Genomic DNA, 27,898 nt, shown 5'->3' on the forward strand with positions numbered 1-27,898 from the left:
ACCAAAGTATCTCTTCTCTTTTTAATAGCCCTTCTGTCTCTGATTTCCCAAAAGATTGTTCCTCATAAATTATTCTGCCTGTCTCTATTCCCTTTGGATGTTGTTTAATATGCCTTACTTTGGAGTAAGAGGGGTATCTCTATGAAAATTTGTTAACTAAAGAGAAAAATATTTTTCCATCACAAGTTAGACACTTTTCTGCAGTAGCTCTCTAGCTGAGATGTTGATTTCCAGCCTTTTATTACGTTGGTGGAAGGTAATGAATGGGACTTAAAATGATGGAATAAATTCCATTATGAAAGTCAACGGTGCTTTTTGACACACACTGTTTGATGTTAGTGCTTTTACTCAGATTTTGTCTGTTTTACAGATTTTGTGATGTTGCTGGTTTTGTTGATATTTTTGTAATATGATGCATAGCTGGTGTTAGACGTAGTATCTTTAAAAAAAACAAAACCCACTTAGCTAAGTATTTGCAGCTGAATTTTGAAAGGCTGTAGCATGATATCATACTTTAAAACTGTAGTACAGTCTCTATCAGTAACCCTTAGTGTTGAGTAAGACAGAGGAGAGCATGTCTGTTTATAATTCTGTACAGTGCTTGTGGTATATTAGCTCTGAGGCAATATGGCAAAATGCGTATTTCAGGTAGAAAATAAGCCTGCTATGCCTGCCTGATGGATAGTTTGAAATTGTTCAAGTTAAAACAGTTGGGACTTCAACTAAAGGTCTGAAGGTATTAGATCAATAAGAAGGTATTATTCAATTTCCTCACCATGTAAAAACTCGACTATCAAACACAACTATTGTTCAACAAGTTGCAAAAGAACCCTGCACTGATTTTCTTCTGAAGCCTTCAGCTGAACCAAAATTTGATTTAACACACCAAAAATTGATGAGTTATAATAGCATTAGACAAATTCACAGGACATGGCACATCAGTGTCTTAAAATATGGCTGTCTAGATGCCAAACAGATTTGAAAATATTTCAAAGGTTATTTTTTGCAACTTGGTAGGATAGAACACTCTTAAGCTTTGTCTCTGAGTCTTTGCTACCACTGTTAGATTCAGGATACTGGGTGAGGTAGACCCAATATAGTTCCTCTTATGTTCTTATTCCTTGCAACCTCACAGAAAGTTTCAGGTTCAAGAGATTATATTATTTTATCTTTGAAAATTGTCAGGAACATGACTGAAATTTAAGACTAAAACTCATTTACCGTGACCAGAATAGAAAATAACATCATCTGCAAGAGTAAGGCATGTCTTTTTATGGACATGGCAAAACAGAAAAGGTTCTTAATTTAAATTAGATATGTAAAACACTGGTCACATTTAATTATTACAGAAATGTGTACTAATGCTGTAATTTGTGATCATCCTTTAAAATACAGTTAAAATACTCAAAAAAATTGCCTTGCAACTCTACTACTTGCAATAAAATGCTGCCAAAGTGATATTTAAGCTGTACAGTTTAGCTGCCAAAGTTTTAAAGAAAATTAAATCATTGAACCATGAAAAAGTGACTGCATAAGCACCTGTAACTGATGTTAGCTGAAGTGCTAAACCAGCTTTTGGCAGCATGGCCTCTTTTGCAGGTGCACAGAATATTTTCTTTGTGTCAGTTTATTCAACTAATACAGTTCATTAAGTATTTCATTTGAAGTTGAGAAATGGGCTGGGAATTGAAATAGAAGAAATACTTATTTTCACCTTTCAATCCGTGAATAAAAATAAGGTGTGAGAGTCTAAGATCTATTAGTTTTAAAATCTTATAGGATATATTACCCTAAAATGATTTATTTAAATTCAGTAACTACAGGTAATATGCTGCTTAAAATCCCAATGTTTTAGTAAGATGAATACTTCTTGCTGTGTTCAGCAAATTGGATGACTAAGACAACTTATGTTTTGAGTATATCTGGAGTTCAGTTTCTTTTGACATCAGCATGCAATTGGAAGGATATTAAGCTTAAAGAAATAACCAACCAAAGCAAAAGCCCAAATAAAACCTCCAAACCTCAACCCCCCCTAAACAAACAATAAAACCGAAGCAAAAGGCCCCTGTGTATATGTGTGTAGGGAAATTCTAATGAAGCACAACATTTTTTCTTCTCAAACTAATAATTGAAAAACATAAGATGTTTGAAGTGGCTGTAACTTTTAATTGTGTGTCTAAAGATGGAAATTGAAGGATGTACAGCAGTCAGTAGATTAAAAATACTGAGATTCATGAAGATGCTTCGTTTGTGCAAGAATAAGGGAAAGCCTGGCCCATACTGGAAGATGCTGCTGCTTTTTTGTAGTAGCCAATGTGTTTTCACAGAACTCCTAACCAGTCTGCCCAGCAAGGGAAGGAGTTGCACATTTTGCTTGAGTTTGAGTTGGAGGGGGGAAAAAAAATTACAACAGCCTGTTCTGAGCTAATTGATCTTTGTTCCAGGAATCTGCTGTAGCTCCCTTCCCTTTACCCAGTCTCTTCCATGTGGTACCTGTAGCTAGGATCCTTTGGAGCAGTCATGTTTTTCCCTGGACTCCAGTAAGTCTGGGTGCTCCCTGTCTGTCTGATGAGGAGCTGAAAACAGAAGTACTGTGTTGATAGAGGTGAGAAGATCCTGAAATTACTCTGTATCTGGCAGATGTTATGACCTTGAGTGCAAGAAAAGAATATCTGGTTAAGATCCAAAGCAAATCCTGTCCTTCTGGAAGCTCTTTTGAGAAAAAAATGTTTAAATGGGAAGAAATAGCCAGCATTATTTGTACAGTCTCTGTAGATGAATATGTCCTGCTACCTTGAGAAGTGGTTTACTTCTTATCATATGAATGTGAATTTTTATCCTGAGAACAGGATTTTTATGATTGAAAAAACGTGTGTAGGTGATTCTTACATGTTCATCTTTGAAATTGCAAAAGCTGTAAATGTAAATATTCCATAGTTGTTTCATTAAGCCCTGTTAACACCAAAGAAATTCCATTCTGGTTATAAAAACTGAGAGAACAGTCCTTGTGCTTCATAACTGAAACCTGATTGCATTATAGTACATGCAACCAGAGAAAACAATTTTTAAAAAATAACTGCACTGAAAAATATCATCCCAAAACAACACCTGTTTGAAGCCATTCCTGAGTTTTACTGTAGGCCATTGCCTTTGTTTTTCTTTGTAAGAAAAATTGCATCTCATTTGGAGTGATAGAGAAGTACTTTGTGCAGGCTTGATGTGTAAAAGACAGTGCTTGCTGGAGCTGGGTTTTCACCTGTTTGTAGATTTAAGTCAATTGTCTTAACCATTATGCCATCCTAGTTCATTAATCTTCTATCCATGGGAATTTAAGAAATGCACTGTGCACTTTGGGAAACACAGCTATATATTTGAATATAGGTGCTATTGTAAACAATTTGAGTTAGCTTTAAACATAGAAATCACATCATAATAGCACTGTATATTTAAAAAATAGAAAAAGCTGTGCAGTACCATCACAAGATAGAACATACAAGCCCATGTCAGCTACATTTGATGTGTACATCAAATAGCAGACCATTCCATGATGCCTCAGGTGGTAAGTAGTATATCTGAGGGTGACCAAATTTACACACTGATTACTTAGTGCTCTCAAAAAGTGCTGACTGGAGAACTGTCTGTATGCCTGTTAATGTTAAATTGTCTGATAAAAAGGAAAAAAATAGGTGCATATGTTAATCTTTTATGTATTTAAATATAAAAGCTTGCTTGTAACTTTGCTTCCAGGGCCTGACCTATTTCATGACAAGACCAGTTTAAAAGCAATTTTGGCTTCTCAATGTAAATGATTGTTGTTTGGTTTGTGTCTGTTCAGAGCTCTTCTAGCCAAGAATTGTCCATGCTGAGGTGCAATTTTACACGCATATAGTACTTAGGTGTTTTGTTTCAACTAACTTGAAATGTTGTGTTTTGCTCAGAAGGAGCTCTGAAAAAATATTTGGAAGCATCTGCATGTAAGAAAATAATTTATCTGTCTGTCCAGGCAGGGGTCATTTGGAAGCAGGCAGCAGAGTAATTGTCATGGTATGGCCTTCAGTAGCTGACAGTTTGATACACACTTGATGGACAGCTCTTTTCCCATCATAGTCAGCATTTTTATATTCAGGAACAGAATTCTAAATTATGACTTTAACCACCTAGGTGATTTACTGTAAATCTCTTTCTACCCACTTATAGTATTCTCTCCAAGCATATCTTTGGTTGGGCTCTAGAATAATCCTTCCCTGTTACCTAGAAAAAACAAGCCAACAACCATGTTAGTTGTCACTGATGCAGTAGCACAATACACCTGTGCTTTTTTCCTGTGTTCCTTGGTTTGTCAGCTTACCTAAAAGTCATCTGAGAGTGTTTGCATCCAAAGCATTGCTAAAATCAATTTTTAGTACATTATTTGACTGCATCATAGATAGCTCAGCCTGCCAAAAATTCTCATGGGTGTTAAAGTCTGGTTGTCTTCAGCATTTTTCAGCAACCTACAACCTAAACCTCAAAGAATAAAGGGATTTCAGGCTGGAGGTGGACTGTGATTTCCTGAGCAAAGAGACGTTAGTGCAAATGAGTGAAATTAAGGAACAATAGGATTAATTTTTTTTGTGATATTGGTCATCTTGAGCGATACTCAACTGTCTACGTGTAGGCCTGAAATCTGATGCTAGAACTCAGAGCCTGGAAATCCTGTAGAGCTTAGGGTGATCTCAGCAGAGGCAGCTGGAGGTCCAGAGTTCCCCTGACCATATTTGTGTCTGGAAATCCAGACCTTGCATTATTTACCTGCAGTTGTGCAGTCTTCTTGAACACACATCACTTCTGGTTTGCCAGGGCCCTCCTAACCTCCGGTGCTGATACTTGAACTGCCAGCGGGCTTCAGTGAGGCAGAGGATGCTCCTGGTGTTAACGTCTGTGTGCAGCATTTTTGGTGAAATTTAAATAACTAGCAAAACAAAGACAATTGGGTTACATCTGGTATAGAGATGTTTCTTTTGCCATTGTGTTGATGAAAATCTTGACTTTCTAATTGTACACAAATGGCAGAAATCTCTTTTCTGTGTTTTTTTTTTTTTTAATTCCCTAATGCAACCAATTTAAATCTAAGTGTGGTTTCTACCATATGCTTGTTTCAACCATATTTGCAGTTAAAAAAATATTTCCAAAACATAAGAGTTCAGGAAAAATACACTGTTAACCATGAGTCTGTGTAGATACTAATTTTTGAGGGTGATGCTAGCAAAAATAAAAGATTGATCCACATTGGTTTAAAATAAGTGATAGACTTTAAGCAAGGATAACTGCAGGACTTTTTCCTCATCAGTTTTGTCGTCTAAGAGAGGGTGTGTGTTGTGAAGAAGGCTGACACGTGCTTAGAAGGTGCTGTACTATAACGAAATGTACTCTGCAAATTTTTTAAGAATAGGAGGTTAAAGGCTGTCACTATGAGACAAAGTTTTGGACATGTGTTTCAGTTTCTGTTGTCTGTGAACTCCTGATGCAGTGCTGCAAGATGAGGATAACTATTTTTTTAGAACTGAGTTCCTAAGTTTAAAATACAAAGTGCTACTCTGGCACAAAACAGTGGTGTTTATTAAAAACGTGTTTCTATGATAAACTTGGTATGCAGGAAGGAGTTTCTTTCTCTCTCATCATTCAGGGAAAGATGGATTTTGTGTTTGAACTTACATTGGTTGTTATAAATGTTCAGCACAAATGTAAGAGCGTGAGTAGAATAATATGGAAACACAGCCTGACTAAAGGCAAGCTATAAGGAAAAAAGCAGCATTCCGTTTCCTGACAGAAGAAAATGGATGACAGAATCTCTTAAGAAAATATGTGTAATTTTCTACAGCATGTCTATAATAAGCAATATTGCTGATGGTTTTTCAGTACGTTTTGTTCATGGCTGAGGAAGATGGGGATGAACGAATTCAAGGTATGTATGGATAGTGGATGTGATCCAGCTCCTGAATCAGGTTGAATCTGGGCAAGAGATGTGGGGAGGTTTCTCTTTGGGAATGCAGGGGAGCGTGCTTGCTTTCGAGAGACCTGAGTGTGCAGTGCAGAGGAGGGGGAGGAGGGCTGGAAAAAGAAAGGAGCCTGAGGGAGAGGCACAGGCTGGAATGCAGCGAGCTGCATGGGATGTGTTCTTATGGCAGGGAACAGCCCGAGCCACAGAGGAGGTGAGGGGACATGGAGCAGAGTTCATTAACTCCGGGAGCTGCTGAGAATTGCTGTCTCATGAAAGGGAATAAGGGACTCTCCTGAAAAGGGGGGGCAGTACAGCTTCTCATCTCTTTTATCCAGTCATCCTCTTTGCTGTGGATTTTGTCCTATTAACAAGCACATTTTGATTTAGTTTATCTTTGTCTAATAAAAGGCTCACTTTGCATTTTTGTGGTGTGCACATATAAAACAATAAGGGCCAGAGGGACTGTTTTGTATAATTTTAGCTAAAGACTACAGCTGACTTGTTTCACAGAGATGTTATGATGTGTGATATTTCTGTACAAGAAATTATGTTACATGTCTGTAAATACATTTAAAATGAAGACTCTGGTTTTCTCTTCAAGTAAAAAATGATTTGTAGGACCCTAAAATTTACAACATACTGGGAGAAAAGAGAAAACATTGTATATAATAGCCAAAAAGTCCAGTTGTTTTTCTGCAAGTAGGGAAGCATTCCAGATAAGCACCATAAATTTAATTGGTTCATGACAATAAGCAAAAATATGCAGGAATAAAAAGAAAGAAAATAGCTGCTAGGCCATCTTCCCAAACTGCAGAATGGTATTCTCTATAATCCTGCTTCAGACTTTGGTTTCAAAGTTTAGACAGTTGTAAATTTTGTTTCAGTTTCTTTGGAAAACACTGACAAAACAAGTGAAAGGAGATCTTCTGAACTGAGGATGGGGAACGTGGTAGGAGGGATCTTGAAGCAGTCAATACAGAGAGCAGACAGACATGCTGCAGTGGTCTGGTACAGGAGACCTCTTCTTTCTTTCTTCTTTACCTGCCATGTAGCTGGTGGAAGGTTCTGGAACAAGCAGGGATTTTGTCTCCCAGCAGTCACAGGGTTGGGAGCTTTCATCTTTCTCTCAGCCAGAGGAATGAGGAAGAAATAGGAGCTAGTTGTAGAAGACAGCTCAGGAGAAAAGGAGAAATCTAAATTCAGAGTGTTGGCTTTGGGAGGAGGATGAGCTTGATATAAATGATATTTTTGTGTGGGATCTCTCATCCCACTCCCTTCCCATCTTTGACCTCTTAAGTTGACTGCGGGGAATTTTTTGTAGCTTCTTTGAGTTATTGTGGATTTCTCACCTTGGAAAAAGGAGGACAGAAATGAGAAAGGGGGCTGGGAGGATGGCTTTGAAACATGTAAGGAACAGTATGCTCATTGAGTTGTGCAAGTTTTACAAATAAAAGTACCAGTGCAAAGGGTTTTCAGTAGTTTCTCTGTATTGTTCTTGTTCATGTCAAAAAGAGTTGGAGACTAAGTTGTGTTGAATCACACAAAAATGTTTCAGCATCTATTTTCAAACTGTTGTATTGAGGACAGACAAAAAAATGGGATACAGGCCACCAAAAACTTTAGTCATACACAGAAAAATTTATTTTAAGGTATAAGTATTTATCTTAAAGAGAGGAAGTATCTTATATTTAACTTTTATACACCTTTTATCAAATATGCCTAGAGGGGAAACAAATTTCTCCTCAGCTTTATGTGAAGAACAAGCATATTTGGGTGGAGAGATTTGATTCATTTTGACCTATTGACACTTCTGGAAAATCACACAAAATTTGGTGATCCATCCCTTTCTACTCAGCCTCCTTGTAAATACATACATAGTTCTTGTTACTAAGATGATAATAATTTGACAGAAAAACCAATATTCACTTTCAGATATTTAAGCATTCCCTTAATACCAGGATACAAAGTTAAATCATACTTCCGCTTTTCTTACTGGTTTCCTGCAGAAGTGAGCATACAAGGGATTTACTTGCATATAAAAGCTTGCTCACCATAAGGAAAGGTTAAGAGCATTAGGTTCTCTGGTTGCCCTTCATCAGCATGAGGTATTTATTCCAGCCATATTGACAAAGTTGTGCTGAAAGTGAATGTGGTAGAGTCACACCAGCTTTGTTAGCATCTAACAAGAAAACTGTTGCATGTTTGAGCTTCTTTTCTAGATCTAGTCATTATGGCTGCCATCAGCCACAGCCACTGTAATTAGTATTATAACTGACAGCTATAATCTGTTTCACTCACTTGATGGTACATGTGGTCACACATACGTGCAACCAGTCATTTGGTTTTTTGAGGGGATACCTTTTTCTCCTGTTTGTCAGCAGTTTTTACCTAATTTAGGTAGTTCATGGGTGGAGGTCTGTTACATCAATGCGTAAAAATGTAGTATTTTTAAAATTTACTATTGCTATAAGTTACTATTTCTTTAGCTAAGTAAATCTAAAATGGTACAACCCTATCTAAATCTAGTAATTTAACAGGTGGATATTACCACAGATAAGCTTATATTTAAGTGCTGTACACTTGTCTTATTTAACCACATGAAGCTTTCCCCTAAAGTTATCCTTTTAGCATCCCTGAACCCTTGAATTCTATTTTGTCTCACAGGCACACCACTTCTGGTACGGAGGAGCAGTGATCCAGCTTTGGGAGCACCTGCTGACTTCCCAAGTGCTTCTCATTCCAGTGACCACAGTCTCAAGCATGTTGTGGCAGTAGGTGTCATGTAACCTATCTTTTTAAGACCAAAACCTTTATTGCTTGTTGGTATATAGTAGTTTTGTAAGCTAAATATGTATTTGGTTCTATAAAAAAATGCATCATACTAATTTGCTGTAAAGTAGAGAATTTCCTCTGGGAAAAATAGTTATTTTAGATGATACAATCAGTTAACAGTGGTTCTATTTTTTTTTAAATAAGAGATTTACATAAAGCTCGAGGGTGTCATAAGGCATTGGAATATGAGCTGAACTTTCAGCAGTTATTTATTTGTTCAGTATCATGTTGTCCAGTTTACCATTGCTTCTTTGGTCTTTTTCACTTCTCTTGTTTTCTAATGTAATTTCTGTCATCTTTGGTACCCTGCTACTATCCTGCATGGTCTCTTCTTTATCTCACTTTTCTGTTTTTCACCTGACTCTTCCCTTTTAAGGACAAATTTGTTTTCAACATAGTTATTACTAAGTTCTATTGCAAAGCCACAATTAGTGAAGATGAAGTAACTCTTAATCATATGTTTTTGCAGATGGTCTTTAATCTTGAAATGATGCTGTCTTAGTCACACTTAGGCCACATGTTCTACTTTGCAGTTTTAAGACCTGAAGTTTTGTGTGTGGGGAAAGTGTTCCTACATTACTTATAAACCAATGAAATTCTTTAGAGTCTCTGAATGTTGGCTGGGACACATAAGTGTCTTAAGCAGAATAAAACTGTTTTTTAGTATTTACTTGGAAAGCTCTGTTGGATCTAATTCTGCTCTTCCTTAGACCACATGAGTGCTGGCTTAAATGATGCTGCTATTTTGATTTGCTTGTAATATTTATGCCTTTTCCCCTTTAGATTCTCTATGCAATGTTGCAGTTCACTCCCTGTCCGCAGCTGTGCAAAACACTCTCTTGCTAGTTTATTTCAAAAACAAAACAACACTCAGAATCTTTGTTTGGATCTTTGGTGCAGGAGGGAGAAGTTGCAGACTAGGTGACAACTCTTTTAGAGCAAGGTTCCACAAATGGCTGTGCTGGCACATTAGGGAGTAGGGAGAGAGAGCTGGGGTTCAGCAACACATGCAGGAGGTGGGAACCTTTCAGCTGGAGGTGTATTTAACACCAAACTTCCAGCTGAGTTCATGTGAATAAAGGAAGCAAATACAGTCAGTTGACTTGCATGCAAATGATGTTCTATGAGTCTCACTCTAACACTGCAATTCTGAAGGCCAACACAGGATTTTAGTTGACTGTCCATTGTTTCTCTTTGCATGGTCAAATGCACGTGCACCTTACTTTACAATGGCTTGTGTTATTTGCTAAGTGGTGCAATTTAAAAAGTCTTAGTGATTCTCCAAGTACATTATGATGTTACAGGGGGCTGAACTTTGTCAAAGTTCTGCATCATTTGTCAGACCTGTTTGAGCTGAGAGGTTTTTCTTGATGTTTGTTGCAAGCATTTACATATTAATGAAATACTGACTTAGTGTGATAAATGAAAGTACAAAGAAGAATTCTTGGTTAACAGTACAGATCTTACACTCTTGGCAAAGCTGAGAAACATATAAAGTGAGTATGTCAGTACGTAGTTCTCAACCTCTGGTATTTTATAACCATGAAAATGGCAAAAAAGGGTGGAAATATAAGTGAAATCCATTTCATTCCAGACTGTATTTTGAATGTGTTATAGACCATCAAGAAGGAAAAAATACCATTTTGTTGAGTTGGGTTTTTTAATGTAATTTTAGTGGTGACAAGTGCATTTTATGTCATTACATGAGGATTGCAGTAATACTTGTAGGTTAAAACATCACCATGCTTCACTGACTTGCATCAGTACAAAAGAGTCCTCTAAGCCTAAAGGAATGTGCTAAAATACAAACATTCGTCTGTCAGCTGTAGGGGTGACAGTCAAAGCTGGGCTAGTAACAGGGGTGGAGATGGACTTTAATGTATCATGTAAAGTGGAGGATGGGGAGGCCCAGAAAGTTGAAAGCTGTGGTTTGGTGGTGTTCTGGTATTTTTGTGAAAACAAGAATCTAATACAGCAAAATATGTTACCCTTACTCTTATTTTTGCAACAGTACTATTTCTAAAACTCTCATTGTCAATCATACTGAAATATGCTTTGGCATAATGTTTGGGGAAACACAGAAAGCTTAAATAACATAGGTTAAATTAGGTACAGATTGTTTTAAAACGTGCAGAAAAATCAATATCTGACAAATGAAAAAACACGGCAGAAACAATACTGCATTTTGGAAGTAGCTATAGTCTTTCAAGTGTTAAAGCACTGTTTAGAAAAATTTCATTCGTTCAGTACATTGCTGCTGAAAATTTAAAATTAATACTGAATTTCCTTTGCCACAAACCAGAGGTTTTTTCACGTTGACCTGCTTCCTTTAGTCACATGCAAGTTAGAAAACCCAGAACTGTTGCTAAATGAAACATGTGCATATAAGTGAAAATTCTCTGTACTTATGCCACGATTATCTTAGCAATTATTTTGTAATTGAAACTGACGTCCATAATTAGTTGAGCTCTTTTGGCACTTTTGGCATTTTGGTGTTTGCTACGCGTGGAACCAGCAGTGGGTTCTGTGTTGTAGTAATACCCCTAGGCTGCCTTACACTGATACATCAGTGCTTCAGCAGATTTTTGAGAGGTGACTACCGCAGGATTCTCTGAAGACAGTGCTGAGTTACCTCCTGGAAAGTGCACTTCAGTTGTACCATGAGTAATGCATGAAATAGGACAGCAAGCATGCCATAATACAAGGAGAGAACTTTGCTATCCCATTCAGGTGAACTGGTTGAACCTGATGAACCATTTGAGCTGTTCTCAGTATTTATGGCAGAGCATGTGTTCTGTTTTTCAGATGTTGTCCCATTTATTCAAAGGAAGATCTGATTTTTTGAATGATATATGATGATTACAAAAATAACAAAACCTTTTCTGAGTGACCAGGGGAATTTGAGCTATTCTTTCCTATTTTCTCAGACATGTTTTAGCTGTAGTTTTAGCCCCAATTAACAAAATACTACTAGATCAATCAAAAACCAATAGTGAAGTCCAGCATCTGTTCCCTCAGACTAGAAGTCATTTAACAGATGGTACAAAATTTGAGTTTCTTTTTTCATCCAAACCTCTCTTTCCTTATTGTGATAGCTGCCACTGGAAAATTTAGAGACAGTAATCAGGAAAAAATGAGGGTAACACACATAAGAATTCATTCTTTGTTTGTATTGAAGTAAAAGTATTTGTTAATGAATTTTTTACTTTATTAAAAAAATCTCTTTAGCTTTTCTGCCTAGTTAGGATCACAGAGCCCTGGCCAGGCTTTCAAGAATGAAAACTTCCTTCCCTAGGTATCCAGAGAGGACTTCAGGGATACAGAATTAGTTTTATGTACTTATGCACATCTGTGAGCTGGGTAGAGAAGTGATTGAGAGAAGCCCTGTGGAGAAGGACTCAAGGGGGTGTGACTGATGAAAAGCTCAGTGTGAGCCAGCAATTGCACTTGCAGCCCAGAAAGTCACCTGGACCCTGGGCTACAAGAAAAACATGACCAGCTGGTTGAGGGAGGGGATTCCACCTCTCTACTCCATTCTGGTGAGACCCTACTTAGAGTGCTGCATCCATCTCTGAGGGTGTCCAGTACAGGAAAGGTGTAGACCTTGGAATGAGGTCTAGAGGGGGGCCATGAAGCTGGTAAGGAGTCTGGAGCACCTCCTCTATGAAGACAGGCTGAGAAAGTTGGGGCTGTTCAGCCTGGAGAAGGGCAGGTTGTGTGGAGACATCATAGGAACCTTCCAGTATCTGGAGGGGATGTGCAAGGAAGCCAGGGAGGTACTCTTCATCAGGAACTGTAGTGACAGGACAAGGAATAATGGGTGCGAATAATTTAGGTTAGATATGAGGAAGAAATTCTGAGGCACTGGCACAGGTTGCCCAGAGAAGCTGTTCAAAGCCAGGTTGGATGGGGCTCTGAGCATCCTGGTCTAGCAAAAGGTGTCTCTGCCTGTGTGTTCCTGGATGTTGGGATTAGGTGATCTTTATGGTCCCATCCTACCCAAGGCATTCTGTGATTCTGCTTCTCTGGAAAGTTCTGTGCCCATAGCTTTGCTCTGGCAAAGGCCAAGGGTTAGTCTAGCTGCTTTCTGGCCACAAATGGCCTGGCTGCACAAAGTGGGTTTAGCAATGGACGTGTAGTCCTCAGCTAGGGATCTCCTCTGGAGTGAAGCTGTGCAGTGCAGAAGAAACAAACATTCCTGGGGCATTTAACACTTGCTCAAAATTTGTCCCCAGTTAGCTGAGCAGAGCTGCAGTTTCAGATTTTCTTCACCAACTCAGAAGTTCCTGACTGGATCCCTCTGCCCAACATGGCAGGGATGAGATGCAGAAAGTCTGAATTGTGTGGCTCTGTTGATTTGGTGCTAGGGAACAGAATACATTTTGCTACTTCTTCTCAGTCCAGTTTGTTCGGGTAGTAATTGCTAATGTATAGTTCCAACATCTGAACTTTTGTTTCTAGACCTGTTACTTCAGCTTGTAGAGACTTCCTCTACTATCATAAGACTTGATTTGTCATGCGTTTCAGACAGAGGATTGTGATCCTATTTGAATTGATAGAATTTTACATTAATTCTTGTGGGACTAAGGTTTCACCCTTCTTGTTAACTTGCTGATTATTATCGTATGCTATTTTCTGTTTGACTTTCTTTTATAGTTACATGTTTCCTGGACAAATACTTAGGTTACCTTGGAGTTAATCAATAGGACTGGCGGATTAAATTGTATTTATCCATATTTAAAGATACAATGAGATGCTGGATCAATTTAAGAGCTGCTCCAGTGGCTCAATACAGTTTCAATTTTTTTGCCTAGATATGACTTGAAATTGACTGTGTTTTATGCATTGTGGACATGTAATTTGCAATTTTGAATAAGGTTGGTATATAATTAGAATATTTTTATGTTTCAAGCTCTTGTTAAAAAGGGTCAAAACCTCCTCTGGTTCTTGTGGCTGTTAATTGTGCTTGTGGTGCATTAGCCTTCCTGATTAGGAGTCTGTGAATTAGCATAACGTCCACATGTGTAAGGATGCAGCTTCATGATTTGTTCCTTTTCTATATGGTATTACATACATATGTAAATATAAAGCTATGCTACAAATTTGGCTATGAATAGTACTTACAAAATGTGTGAGTGTTTTAGTAAAATAAATAAATACTCAGAAATGTTAGAAATGTCATGCTATTTAAAAGTAGGGCAGGGCAGAAAAGGTCTTTTTTGACACAGTGGTGGAATAATTCTGTAGACTTATAACTTGATTCAGCAGATTTCTGCTAACACTTGAGCTAAGAGACTGCACTGCCACAAGTATTGTATTGTCTGTCTGATTTTAGAAGATAGAACTTTTGTCTAGTATGTTTACTGGACTAGGTCAGATAGTTTTATTTTCTGCTCCTTTTGTATGTGTTAGAATTCCAATACAAAATTCTCCTATAGTTATATGATAGACTCATACAACACTTTGGGTTGGAAGGGACCTTTAAAAGTCATCTGGTTTCATCTCTCCTACTGTAAGCATGAACGTTTTCCACTAGATCAGGATGCTCAGAGCCCTATCCAGCCTGACCTCGAATGTTTCCAGGGACAGGGCATCTCCCCCCTCGCTGACAGCCTGTTTGTGTTTTGTCACCTACTTTGTAGAAATATCTTTCTTTTATGTAGTCTAAATGTACCCTTTCTTAGTTTAAAACCATTACCCCTTGTCCTATCAACTAAAAGTCTGTCCCCATAGTTCTTATAGATCCTCTTTATGTGTGGCAGGAAGTAGACTCTGAGAAGGAGACCAGATACTGGGAGAAACACAATATTTTTTCAGGAGCTAGCAGTGCTGGTGCACTTGTAATGCTTTAAATCCATGCTTGTTGATGTATAATAATCAGACATCAAAGCAGATTTGGAAATAGATCTTAGATATTACCATGTATGTTGGAGGGTAAAGTCAAGACTGTCTCCCTGATGTAGTGTGGTCTTAGGCTGTCATTCAGAACAGCAAGGTTTTTTAATTCTGGAAGGCATTTACTTTTTTTCTGGTAAAAGTTTTCCTATTAATAATTTAACTCTTGCTCTTGAAATATTGCAATTTGGAACTGAACAGAAGATCTGGGAAGATTTAAAAGGATTTTCTGTCATTCAGCTGGGGAGTTCCAAACAGTTGGAATTTTTTAAAAGGGAATTCTGATGTGGGTGAATCCATTTATGAAGCAGCTACTGTGTGCCTGTTTACGCTGTGAAACATATATAGAACACTTCTAATCAGCACAGGAGCTTGTCAGTATATTGCTTTTGATGTCTGATTAGATGATCATAGGGACATCTGCAGTGAGTTAGTTTTGAAGTTGTTGGTGTGAGCACTGCAGGAACCAGAGCTGTGTGGCACTCTTACACCATGAAAACTGCTGCTCTTAAAGAACATATTATCAATCCAACTATGCAGTGAGCTGAGGGCTGTTGAAATAACAAAAGCCATTCCTTCTCAATTCTCTCTGCTGCCTTCCAGCTCTCCACTGCCTTTTTTTTCCCCTTCTTGTAGTGTGTGCTGTGGCATTCTGTGTCAAAAAGAAATTATTTTATATTGTAGAGGAAAAACTAAAAATGTAAATTAAGTGTTTGTCAGAATACTACGTTGTTCATCTGAAAAAGAAGTGCCCTGTGGTAATTTCCTCTTTTGGGGGTGCAGAGCAGCATATGTGTGTATGTGTGTGGAGAAGTGCTCTTTTTGTTCCTTGCGTAGCCTGTGTGTCAGAAAAATTGTATTGTTTTACTTGTATTGTTTAAAATGAGCAGTGGGTGTAATTTACATATTTTTATTTCAGCAGGATAAGTAGATTTTTTTTTTGTGATTTATTTTAATAAGAGTTAATAATGAATGTTCTGTTTTGTTAACATAGTATATAAATTATCAGTAAAAATGGTGTAATTGGTTCAAGTTGTTATTCACTGTTAACAGGTTATTTCCAAAGTGAGGAGTTACCAGCATTTTACTGACTATTCATTAAAGAAAGTATCTCTAATGAAAATCATCAAAGCTCTTCATTGTTCTTATATAAGGAGAGTGGGTTTTGTTTCCTCTTTAATAGGAATTTTGGGTGTTGGCTGTAATTTTGAAGGTACCTTGTTGTTTATACACCTTCCTCCCTTATCCTCTGCTTTGTGCAGTCAGGTCAGTAAGATTGTAGGTGATCCAAGATGGCCAAGAGACTGAAACTCTTTGTTTTCCTCTGTTGCCTGTCCTGCAGGGAATGTGGAAAAATTAAAGAGTGGAAATAAGAACCGTTAACAAAAAAAGGGAAAAAAGGTCATGCTGTCAATGCTGTTGACACATATTCATCTCTATAGCTACATCTTTGGGGTCCTACAAAGCACTGTCATTCCATCTGGAGCAGCTTTTAGCAGGCAGCGTATACAACAGGCTCATGGTGCTGAAATTGGAATGAAACGTTAGCAAGTTACTTCCATGTCTGACAGTCAAAAGTGGAAGATGACAGTCAACATGGCTCATGCATATAATTTACTGTCAAGCTCTAGAAACATTTAGCTAAAATAAAATAGGTTCTTAGTCAGTGTTCTACTGAAATGCCTACAACTAACTTTTTCCATAAATATAGTAATCTAATGGACAACTAGGAATAATGGTAGAGATCTTTGATACTTATCTAGACACAGATGTTGCTGTAACATTAGGAAAAAAAAAGATTTTGGATTTTTTCATATGTCATCTTCCAGTGCACTGGAATGCAGGTGCATGAAGTTTTGCTGTTGTTTGGTTAATATTTGTGTTTCTCCAAAATTCAGATCTGTGGCTTTGTTTCTCTTAGAGGATTGGCAGTTATTCACACTCTAAGGAGATGGGATTTCTTTTTTTGTGGTTATATTTTGTTAGGTGAGGCCTCTTCACCACTAAATTACCCAACTTGTTGGAGTCACTTTAATCTGGAGATTTGTTCTTCTGTGTAGCTAGTGTCTCAGCTAATCTGGATTTACAGGTTTTTGAGCTGTGATAATAATAATACAGGTCTCTCTGAAACTTGCACATTGCATCGGAATTTTTTATGACATCAGGCCCTGATTTTAGTCCATGCCTGTAAAACAATTTCTGACATTGACAACTAAAACGAAGGGAGGAATATTTTAGTGCTTCTGTATACTGTATACCTTTTGCTGTTGCAGATGTTCTGACACGTTGGAGTCAGGAATAATAAACTAAGATCAGTGTGAATATAGACTAAAATAGTAAGGGTGAATCAGTGAGCTTCAGGATTTTGAACATACATCCTACTTTCAGTTTTTGTCAGTAATTGTGATGATTGCTTATGGCCTCTAATGTGAACTTTTGTTGTAATGTCAGCAGTATAATTTATCTGAAATAACTTCAAATAAATAAAATTAAGACAAACACTATGCAAAAAATGAATGTGCGAATTTTCGGCTAAAAAGAAGTGATTAGACTGTAGAATAACTATGTTGATGCAAGAGCAAATTGTTGTCACTATTTCTGTGCTATGAGCACAGAGAAATAATTAGCAATAATTAGCAGTTTGTGAGGCAGCCTGCTATTCAAAGAGGGACATACCTGTAGTCTCACTTGGTACAGTTGTTCTTATGACATTTTTCAGATCCCAAGAACCATATTTGCCAGTTTAAAGTGTTACACATTCCAAGCAGTATCATAAGGGGGGAGACCTTATAGGAGCCGTTGTTCGTGTAGGATTATTTGGGGTTTTTTTCTGAAGAAACTGAGTAGTGCCTTGTGCTTTTTTAATTGTCTGCTTTAAAGTACTAGTAACAATAAGTTTTGTGTTTAATTCATCTTGATTTAATATAGGTTTCAATATGGATTCTCAAGATCCTCTCTCAGATTCAAGTTAAAGGCTCCCTTTTTGTGTCAGTCCCAAGGGAGGCTATAATACCCTCTTCTCTGTATTTGAGTGAACTGTACATGTAACGTGACTGCACTGAAGCATCTCGTGATATCTTTGACAGCATATCTTAGAGTTAGAATTACTCTGTGTGGTATTTGTGCTCTTGTCTATGTAGCAGCTGTCTTAGGACATGAACTTGGACCTGAAATGAAAGAGCTGCTGTTTCTTGTAGCATGCTTGCTCCATTGACCTAATTGGGTGCATCCAAGATGATTACATGTTTTAACACCTGTGGAGATAAATTGGCCTCCTTCTTTTTCTTTCCTCTGTCTGTTGGAATAACCAAGTACAATCAAGTTCATCTTGATTGTACATCTGTCAGCTTTACAGAAACAAAAGGAACCCCTCTCTTTTCATCTGGCCTCAGGTCAGTCAAAGAATATGGTGAAGGTTTCTCAGATGTGGCGTTCACTTCCAGTCCTACCCCTCCCTTTCTTTTATGATCTGCATACATTTTTCTGTCCTTCAAGCAGCAGGATGAGAATCAAACAGAAATACATTGTTTTGGGGTAAAGTAAGTTCTGCAAGCAGCATTACTGAGCAAGGACTAGTTAGTCTTTGTTGTCTCATTTTTTGACACTTTCCATAAAAGCCCAAATGAACTCTCTTTCAGAAAAGGCAGAAGAGGCATATTCCAAGGGAAATTTTATAAAACATTTTTATGAGAAATTGTAAGCATGATAAAAGGAGGAGAGGCCGGGGAACAAAACCAGATTTAAATGGATTTTAAGTAAAAAAAAAAAAAAATAAAAAAAAAAAAATCTATTTATCAGCAGGTAGAATGATATCCCCTTTAATTTGATTTTAAAAGACTTAGCCAAAATATGGATAATAAATAAATACATCAGTCAAGGCTATGAAAGATTGCAGTTCTTGCAGACAAATGTGTTTGTTGCTCAAACATTTTACTGGTATTCTTTTCAGCCAAGAAGTATAGTCTTAACTGTATATTTGTTTTTAAAAAACATAGGAACATTTTTCTCAGATCTGTGTAGCATCACCATAGGTATCACATATTGCTATGTGCTTCTGCAAAGCTGTGGGGTTTTTTTAATTAATGGTATTAGTGAAAATTCTGTGGAGCAAAGACCAGCTATGAGATCACTGTGGCTGATGTATAAATGTATCCACATTTCCTTCATGAGAAGTATGAGTCACCTTGGATGTTTTGGGATTTTTATCTGAGAGAGTGAATTCAGTAATGTTGTATATCTGAAGGAGGAATATTTTATAAAAGGTACCTGGAAAATGTTGGTGACTGAGGTGGTCTGCTGTGTAGTGGTGAGAACATCTAGAATCAAAATGTTTTGCTCCTTGTGGAAAAAATGCAAAATTCTTTATTGTAAAGTCCTTATGATCCTACCAAGGAGGTTCAGGGGAGCAGAGACAGAATGGGCTGCAGAAGTTTTTACACAGTATTTTTATAATTTACTAATTGTACTGCAAATTTCTAAATAGCAGAATTAACTTGGAGTAAAAGAAGTCAGTTCCACTTCAGTCTTCAGATCATTCTGTCTCTGACTGGCTGTTGTTAAGCTTGGGAAATTGTTCCATCCTATCATCCAGAAGTGAAGGGAAATGGGATTGTTATTCACAGGCAAGTCCATCCATTGATAACAGGATGGTATGAGAGGGATGCTGTCTCATGGTCAAATTGATAGTCTAGGTAGTACATGCAAGAGGATTTATGGTGTATGTTTTTTTCTCTGTGAAGCACTTCAGAACAGAAGAAATACTGTTAGATTAGGGATTACCATGTTAATGATAACAAAGCTATCCTTGAGTTTACAGACTCTGAACCTGATAATTGCTTAATACCCGGCTGTGATTTGCTGCCTTTTTACCTTTCCTTGTCTTTGTGTGCCATATTCAAAAGGCTGTTTTGAGAGGCATGTCAATAACTTTATTCTGTTAATGTCATCAATTACACAAACCCTGATGTTTACAGGTAAAGTTAGATCATTAGAACCAGATGCATTCACTCATAAATAATTTTTTTTTAATCATGTTGGCAGTATACCAAAAGATTATAAGACATTTGGGGAAACTAATCTGTTGCCAATTACATGTATTTTTAATACTACACAAGTGTCTAAAACATAAAATTATTGATGCTAGTTCTGTTAAAATTATTTTATAGTAATCAGGCTTCTAGTGTCTAAGGTGTTAGTTGCCTGTTAAGGTCAGGAGCAACATGCATATTCTAGGCTTATAGTGATTTACATTTTTTTCTTGAAATAATTCAATATTTAGAATTTATTTATTACATATCATTCTGTATTAATATGAATGTGATATTGACTACCACATAAATACTTCTTTATTGTTTGTTTAATAACCAAGATTAATTCAGGTCTAGCTTTTTCTTTCATTGCTGCTAGCATTTTGTTCTGTAACAACCAAACGTGCACATTCACGTCTGGTTAGCAGTTCTCTTCAGTCTGGACAGCAAAAACCAAGTGGGAAAATGCTCTTTGGTGTAATATATGCAGTTGATAACAGGTTTATTTTACTATTAAAGTAGTTAAAATAACTAGGCTTTTGATGAACAAGTATTAAGTTAAAAGGTACACATTAAAGTTGGAAAGCAAGTTCATAGCTTTCACCACCTTTCTAAGGAAAAAAAAATTTTCAAGCACAAGACAGAAAAATGTTTTTACCTGTTGGGAGAGCCTACTGGAAGGTCCTTTTAGCATGAAGGCATGTCTTTGGGAAAGCAATATTAAGTAATGCTACCCACTAATTCTATACATCCACATGTACTATATATATTCATGTGATGCCCTTTGCCAAGAATGTATTTTAAGTGACCAGAATTTGCACCTCAGGTACATTGTTGTGAAAAGAATAGGAACTAGATCAATATATTGCAGTTCACAGGTACTGAAAGAATGTCTGTGCCAAGGAATCTGACAATACAGCGCACTAGACAGTAAAACTTATTTTCTAGCAACACTGAAATTTGAGAAAGACCTGACTGCCTGAGTGCACCTGTCACGGATCTTGACTGGTACTGTTGGGATCAGCCCCTTGACCCTCTGTAGGCTCCCTCTTAACTAGGACCATACTTAGTAATGTGCTTGCCTGCCATGACTTTGGGCTTTTTGAGCTGGGGAGCTGGGGATGGAGCTGGCAGGTTTGGTGTCCTCCTGTGTGCTGGGCTGCTTCTCCTGCTCTGATGGTGCGGGGTTAGGGCAGACAGGCTGGCTCAGCTCTTCTGTTACCTTGTGGTCTGTGCAGCTGCTGCCCAGGCTCAGCTCCCACCCTCCAGGCCCGTGCCCTGGCTGGGTACCTGTCCCTGGGCTGCTGGGATCGTCCCGTGGCGTTCCTGCTGCCAGCGTGGCTTCTGCCTTCCTGCCCAGCCACTTACAGGCCATAGGTGGGGGATGTCTCTTGCAGACTCAGCTTTATTCTGGGTTGTATTTTTTTTTTTTAATTTGTACTTTTAAGTAGCTCCAAGTCAAATAAGAAATGTTAGCCAGCAGAATTTTGGGGATTCATATTGATAATTTCCCCTTGCTTTTGGAGTCAGACTTGGCTGTACACTGCCGCTGGGGAATAAGAGACTCCTATTGAGGAAGACAAATTGTTTCAGGAGTGTTCAGCCTCCAGTGTGTAATATATTTTTCCTACTGCAGATAGCACTTCTGGGTTCATTATAGCTTACTCTCACAAGTCGTCATTTTTGTCTCAAGGCTGTTGTGCTTTCCAATGTAAAGCAGATTGATGCTGGCACATTTTTTCTATTTTAATTTTACAAAGTTGTCACACTGAAACTGCCTCATATTGGAAGTGCTTGGAAGTGAAGAGATAAACAAAGAGCTAAAATAAAATTAAAAAGGCGTATGAACAACATTTCATCTTGGTTTGTCTTTTTTAAGAATAAGCTGAATGGGTGTAGTACCCTTGTGCCACTGTAGTAAGTCTGCAAACATTAGCAGATCAATCTAAATTGAGTTAGTGTGTATGCAGTAAGCAGAAACAGGTGAAAATTAGGTTATCTGTGCCCAACTCTTTCTATTTCCTATGAACAGTGAGATATAAACTAGTTTTTAGACGTGATTAGGTTTTGTTTATTTTTGGAGAGGGGCAGAAGCAGAATGTGTGCTGCACCTACCATAGTTATTAAACCAAGAAACTATATAAAAGTCACAAGCTCAGTTGTGACATTTGCAGGTAAAGGTAGAAAGCCCTCCTATAAATAAATCAGAAGTGAATCCAGGAGAAATAACAGCAGTAGTCCTTGGTACATTTCAGTTTTATCTCTGAAAAATAAAAGCCAGGAATTTTCTGTCCCTTCACTAAAAAAACCCACTCAAAAAAGTAATTGTCAGTGTCAGAAATGCCAGCCAATTTATAATCTGAAGTATGGCTTATGACTTCACTTTTTTTGGTTTGTTGACTCCCAGAAACTTTCCAGTGAAGACATATCTTATGCTAGATCTTCACAGTTTCTTTTTATGATGTTCTAAAAGTAGTCAAGGAATTTAGGGGTCTGTTGACCACAAATTGAAGTAATTGTCTGCAGCAATAAAATAAAAAGTGCCAGTAGCAAATACACTTCTACTGTTAGAATTCTTGTGTGTGCAGTTACTATTTATCTTTGATTTAAAGGGGAATGACAAGTCTTTGTCCCTAGACCATCTTTGAAATCATGTAATATGTAACAGCTTTTACATCCCTATGGAAGCCTTTTATCCACATTAATGCACCTCTCCTTACTGGCGAGAAGCAGGAATTGCACAAACAAGCATTATTTCTCCAAAGGGGCAGGGTGAGGTCCTTTCCCAACACCACAGTCTTACATGTGCAGGAGTGGCTTGTATTCCCCTTTCCCAGCAGAAAGGTAGTTGACATTTTGTTTTTCCTCTGCCATTCAATATTATCACTAGTGCAGGATACAGGGAGACACAACTGTGAGCTTCCACTTTGAAACTACTTGCTTCTAGAACCCAGCATTTATTTTCCAAACTGTACCTTATCTGTGTCCTGACCTGTGTTGTAAGTCTCTAAAAATCAGTCCACTTGCAGAAGTGGAAATCCAATCCTGTTTTGTCCACTAGTGTGAACAGGGTCATGAGCAGTAGTCTTCCCACACTCATATCTAAAAACTTTTGTACAGCTGTTCAGCCTGGATGTCAAAGAATCAAAGGATCCTCTTAGTAGACACTGCTGTTTTCTTTGACAGAGGTTTCCTATCACTCATATTTACCGGACAATAAAATAAAAGCTAAGTCACAAAGCATTAACAATTTCAAGAATCATTCCCCAGCACTGTTTACTGATCCCCCCTGAAATGCTGGTTGTCTTTCCTGTTGCCATACAGAAGGGGTTTTTGGGGAGAGAATTGTGCCCTTAGGTTTTCTGGCACTCAGCATCATTCTGATTTTTTTGCCTTCAAGAGAATTGTGAGGATGAATAGGATTTATTTACTCTGAAATGTTCAGGTTCTTTCTGTCAGACCAAACTTCAAGGTCTACTGCTGTTTCTTTGTCATCTCACTTCAAAGGTATCTGCCCTTTGTCTTTTAAGCCGAGCTGTTGTTGTTGGGGCCCCTTTGGGTTGCCTGAGGCTATCAGATGTCCAAATAGCCATAACAACAGAAATAATATTTTCTTTCATATGCTAAACAGTTCCTGTTTGGTTGTTACCAGTGTGTAAGACAGTTCAGGCTTAAGGAGAGAGAGAAAAAAAAAAGCAAAAATAAGCTGTTCAAACTTTGTTTCAGTTTGCACTCGGCTCCCTCAATCCTTTCATTTGTGTTTTCCAGACTTGATGGTATTTGGCAGCTGTTTGTATTGAATACAACCAATACCACATTGCACAAAGGGGATACTTGCACAAAGGAAACAATTTTTTTAGTCCAGATCAAGTGTAATTATACCTGAAAGTGTTCTGGTTGGGTTCCTGTTTTAAGTTCCGGTGAACATTCACTGACTGAACTTGTCTCTATTGGAATTTGTAATCATTTAAACAGGGAAGGGTTATTTGCTGGGAGACCACAGAGCAAATAGAAAGCCTTATCTCTGTCCTCTTAGAACCTGGGCTCCTTCTGTGCTCACGACACTGTGCTGTAGTCAGTTCATGCTTGAGGAAACTGTTCAGACTAGTTTCTGAGCTGGAGTTCAGCTCCACAGGCCCTTGTATTTGTGATCTCCAGGTTTGATCACTTCATTACCATTGTACAGGAGTGAATGTAAATTGCAGAAGCTCTGAGTAGCTTAAAATGCAGCAGTACATCAGTTTTGCAACACAGTATTACCCTGTTATTTCAGTGTTTTGTTTCATGTATCCAGTAGTTTCTATTAAAATATTAAACCTAATTCACAGTGGTTTTTTTCTGGTTGAAATTTAAAGCCCTGCATGAGGTTATGCACAGACACTTGAAAAAATGCCATTCCCTCCATGATCTTCTTTTCTACTGGGACAACTTTTGTCTAAGATGTATTGCTCTTGCCTGCAGGATGTATCAGCTCCTGTACTATTAAGCTCATTTTCAGAAGAAAGCAGTGAATGCCTCCTTCAGTTGCTTTTGAATTTGGTAAAGTTCATCCCTGAATGAGAGGCTTTTCTTTAGGAAGTCTACCTTGTTCTTTCCTTCACAAAGTAACTCATTGAAGCTATTTCTTTCTACCTTTTCTTTCTAGAAGAAAAGGTAATGTCTTTACCTGTGAGTACCCAGAATGCTTTACAGTGATATGGAGCTGTTAAATATGCAGATCAGTAGTGTTCAGGGTAAGAAAAATGCAAGCAAACTCTTGTAGCTTCTAGTGCTTTGAGTTATTATAATGTAATTATAAAATCTTCAGAAAAAAAGCTTTGCTTTTCTATGTGATAGCAGAAGAAACTTGACTGTACAAAATACTTTAAAATTTTTTTTTCTAAACAGTAAATTTTGATGAATTTGGCATAGGTAGTAGGAGTGAGACAAATTAAAAAAAAATCTATAAACCACAACCCACACCCCTACCCCCAGCATGTTGCCAGTCTCCCTGCGTTTCTTATTATGAAGTATTTTTAATCACCATCTGACCTGGATAAGTAACACTGAATTTCTTCATAAGTAATAGTACTTGCAATATTTCACTGGTATATAAAATTGTACTGTGCTTTGTATCTAAGCATATTGTACTGAAGTTCTAAAGCTTAAATAATTTGCATGTATAAAAACTTTGTTAACTTTTCAGGCCACTCAGATTTTCTGTCAACACATTTCTTAAAATTAAGGGAACTGTAAGTTAAGGAAATACTCATGTTTAAATCAATCTGGCTTTTCTTAGCTGAGAAGCCTCATAAAGAACTGAAATGTACTGAATCTTGTCACTTGTGCATCTGTCACCTTCCTCACTTTGTCTTAACTGACCTTGGCCCTTTCAGGTAGCCAGACTTGATTTATTCTGCTATTCGGTGCCATACTTTCAGTTTCCAAGTTCTGAGGAACTGGGAACAAGGGAACTTTTTTGTCTCAGTGTAGTTTCTCTATGTATCTGAAACCAGCTTGAGCATCTTGTGTAGAGAGGTTAGAAAATGGTAGAACTTCACAAAGGCATGCATGGAGAAATGTTATAGCTATTTCCTTCCACTTTGTGGCAAACTCTTATGTACATCTCTGTGACATTCTGTTTCTAGAAAATCACTGTGATAATTGAGAATGTTTGTTTATTTTAAAATAGGAATAAACAAAAATTGGGAATTTTACTCAAAGGTCATCTTATTACCAACACTTCTGTTGGTATAGCTTCCCTGTATTTTTCTCAAAAGCAAGGAAACAGATATTGAATTGAAACAGTATGTTTGTCCAGGAGCACATATAAGAAATAGCAGAGTTGGTATCTCCTGCTGCTCTCTGTCTTTCGGAGAGTTACTCATTTGTCCACATCACCTAAGCTACAGCAATGTCTTCTCTGACCTTTGTTCTTGCAATTCAAGATGCTGCTATTAGTCAACAACTGTAGTACAATTAAGTCCACCTGTAACCTTAAAAAAGCTGTTTCTGGTGATAGTAACTTTGTAGTGTGAAACTGAAGTTACCCATGGGATTTTGTTTGCTTTTTCTCTTCAAATAATTAAAAAAAAAAACCTGTGGTTGTGAGAGTCCCCATCATAATCTGATTAGTAGATACAACTGTGCTCATTAAAATGTCCTGAACTTAATTAATCTGGAAGGTTTTATAATTGCTGTTCTATTTTATTCCAGCAAATATGCTGATATATCTTTGCTTAAGATATTTACTTCACCCAGCTTCCTTTCAGTTGTGTGATAAATCCTGTCTTTTTACACTGCAATTTTTAGTGCTGTCAAGTTATTTACTAACCAGTGCTGTTATTTCAATATGTAGTTAATAATTAACATGGAACCGGATCATTTTATGAAAGGCTTTTTTATGATGACTTTTAAAAACCCTAGGAGAGGTTGAAAATACCACTATGCTTCATAAGGATTTATTTGAAATAACGATATGCTCTCAGATGATCTGTCTGTAGTCTAAATTGCCTGCTAGGTTTAAGATAAGCCAGTGATAGTAATGTCTTGGCTCACAGGAGTCAACTCAAGTTTATTAATAATTTTCACTCATAAATTCAGGATAACACTGTGCCTGTACTTTCAGATCCTAAAATAAAGTTTTGTATACAGTTCAGCAGAATTAAAATGCTACGGAGTTGCCTTAATTTCCATTGAGAATTGGGATTGAGATCAAGGGGTTTATGTAGGACAGCATGTTTTCTCCCATTTGGATGCAAGTAACTAAATTCTTTGAAGAGATTCAGACAATAATTTTAACCCTTATTTACTTTTTTGGTGCTCTGTAGGTTATGTCCTCTTACAAAAATCTTCAGAATAGATGGCTTTTTTTCTCTGCCAAATTATTTTTTAAAATTTGGTTTAAAGGGCAGCAACAGAGAAATCAGGAGTATGTCTAGTCTAGGACTTGCCTGTCAAATAGAGGCCTGGCAAGACAAATTTATTTTCCTTAGGCCATCATTTATTTTTCTTGATACAGTGGTGGGGAGGTTTTGTTGAAAATGAAGATTGGCAGTTTGGTTTGTAGAATGACCAGAGCCAAGGAGAGAATTTTTAAAAATAATTCCTTCCTGGACTGAGATATACTGGGAGACCTCCATATTATCTTTGTGACCAGATAAGATTTTTGGAAGAACTTCATCTACAGCTTTATCATTCACTTATGTACACACACACACACAGAGAGCACACACAGAGAGAGAAGTGTATTTTTATATATGTATTTATAAATATAGAAAGTTTCTTTTGAGACTTTAACATCTCTAAGTGTGGGAATTTTTAAAATCAGAGGGTTTTGGGAAAGTTACAATAGGTAGGCTTCAGAGATAGTAGGATATAAATTCTAGTAGGTTAAATATAAAGATGTCTGCAGGACAATATACTGTTAGTCACTGATTCAGTAAGTTCCTTAGTCTGAAGGAACTGGTAAGTTTTAAATTAACTCAATATGTGAAACTTCTGCAAAGTAAATAAAATTGCAGCCCATCGAGTTAAGGAAGAATACTTAACTCCCTGCAGGAATGAAAGTGCCTTTGATCTAAACTGGCAATGTAATTCTTAGTACCTTGTATTCAAGGGCTGCCATCCAACCTAAGGAAGCTCTATGCTAATCACAGACTGTGGTTCCCTGGGACAGTGTGGAAGCATCTTGGGAAAATACTGGATGAGTGATCTCTGAGAGCATTCAGGTCCTTGTGATGCTGTAGATTGACCCTCTAATGGGACCCAGCTATTGGACTTTAGTGAAGATTTCTGATTTCCTGGAATATAATAGAGAACATGTTTTTCTACTTTAACTTTTTAGCAAAGTATTTCCCCTGAAACATTTTACATACCTTTTTAGTGTTTTTCCATTCAGGCAGAGTGCAGCAGAAACTATATTTCAATATCTCTTCTTTGCACTGTATTGTCAAGAAATTAATTGTTGTCCCATCTCTTGATATCCATGTGAATTGCTGGTGAGTCTATATACCACCATTGGACAGAAGGGCCTGTTACTATTGCATTAGTACCTAAAGGGCACAAATTATATGTTGAGAGATGTCTGAGAGTTTGGTGTTCATGTTCTTTAATGGCTGTTGTAAGCTTAGTCTTAAGCCATTGACAAGGTCACACAATAAGGGATGTACGCCTCAGACATCTG

At 37.4% G+C, this 27,898-nt stretch overlaps 1 protein-coding gene across 3 annotated transcripts in view; it reads left to right on the forward strand.

Moving 5' to 3' along the window:
• Positions 1-27,898, forward strand: part of PARD3B (par-3 family cell polarity regulator beta) — a 391,488-nt gene that overhangs the window by 125,419 nt on the left and 238,171 nt on the right. For all 3 annotated transcript variants that reach the window (XM_031505387.2, XM_077785113.1, XM_077785112.1), the window contains exon 4: positions 8,645-8,751. In XM_031505387.2, coding sequence (XP_031361247.2) covers positions 8,645-8,751 — 107 coding nt within the window. The remainder of the gene's footprint in view (positions 1-8,644; positions 8,752-27,898) is intronic.

Source organism: Lonchura striata, chromosome 8 (genome assembly GCF_046129695.1).
Source record: "Lonchura striata isolate bLonStr1 chromosome 8, bLonStr1.mat, whole genome shotgun sequence".
Lineage (NCBI taxonomy): Eukaryota > Metazoa > Chordata > Aves > Passeriformes > Estrildidae > Lonchura > Lonchura striata.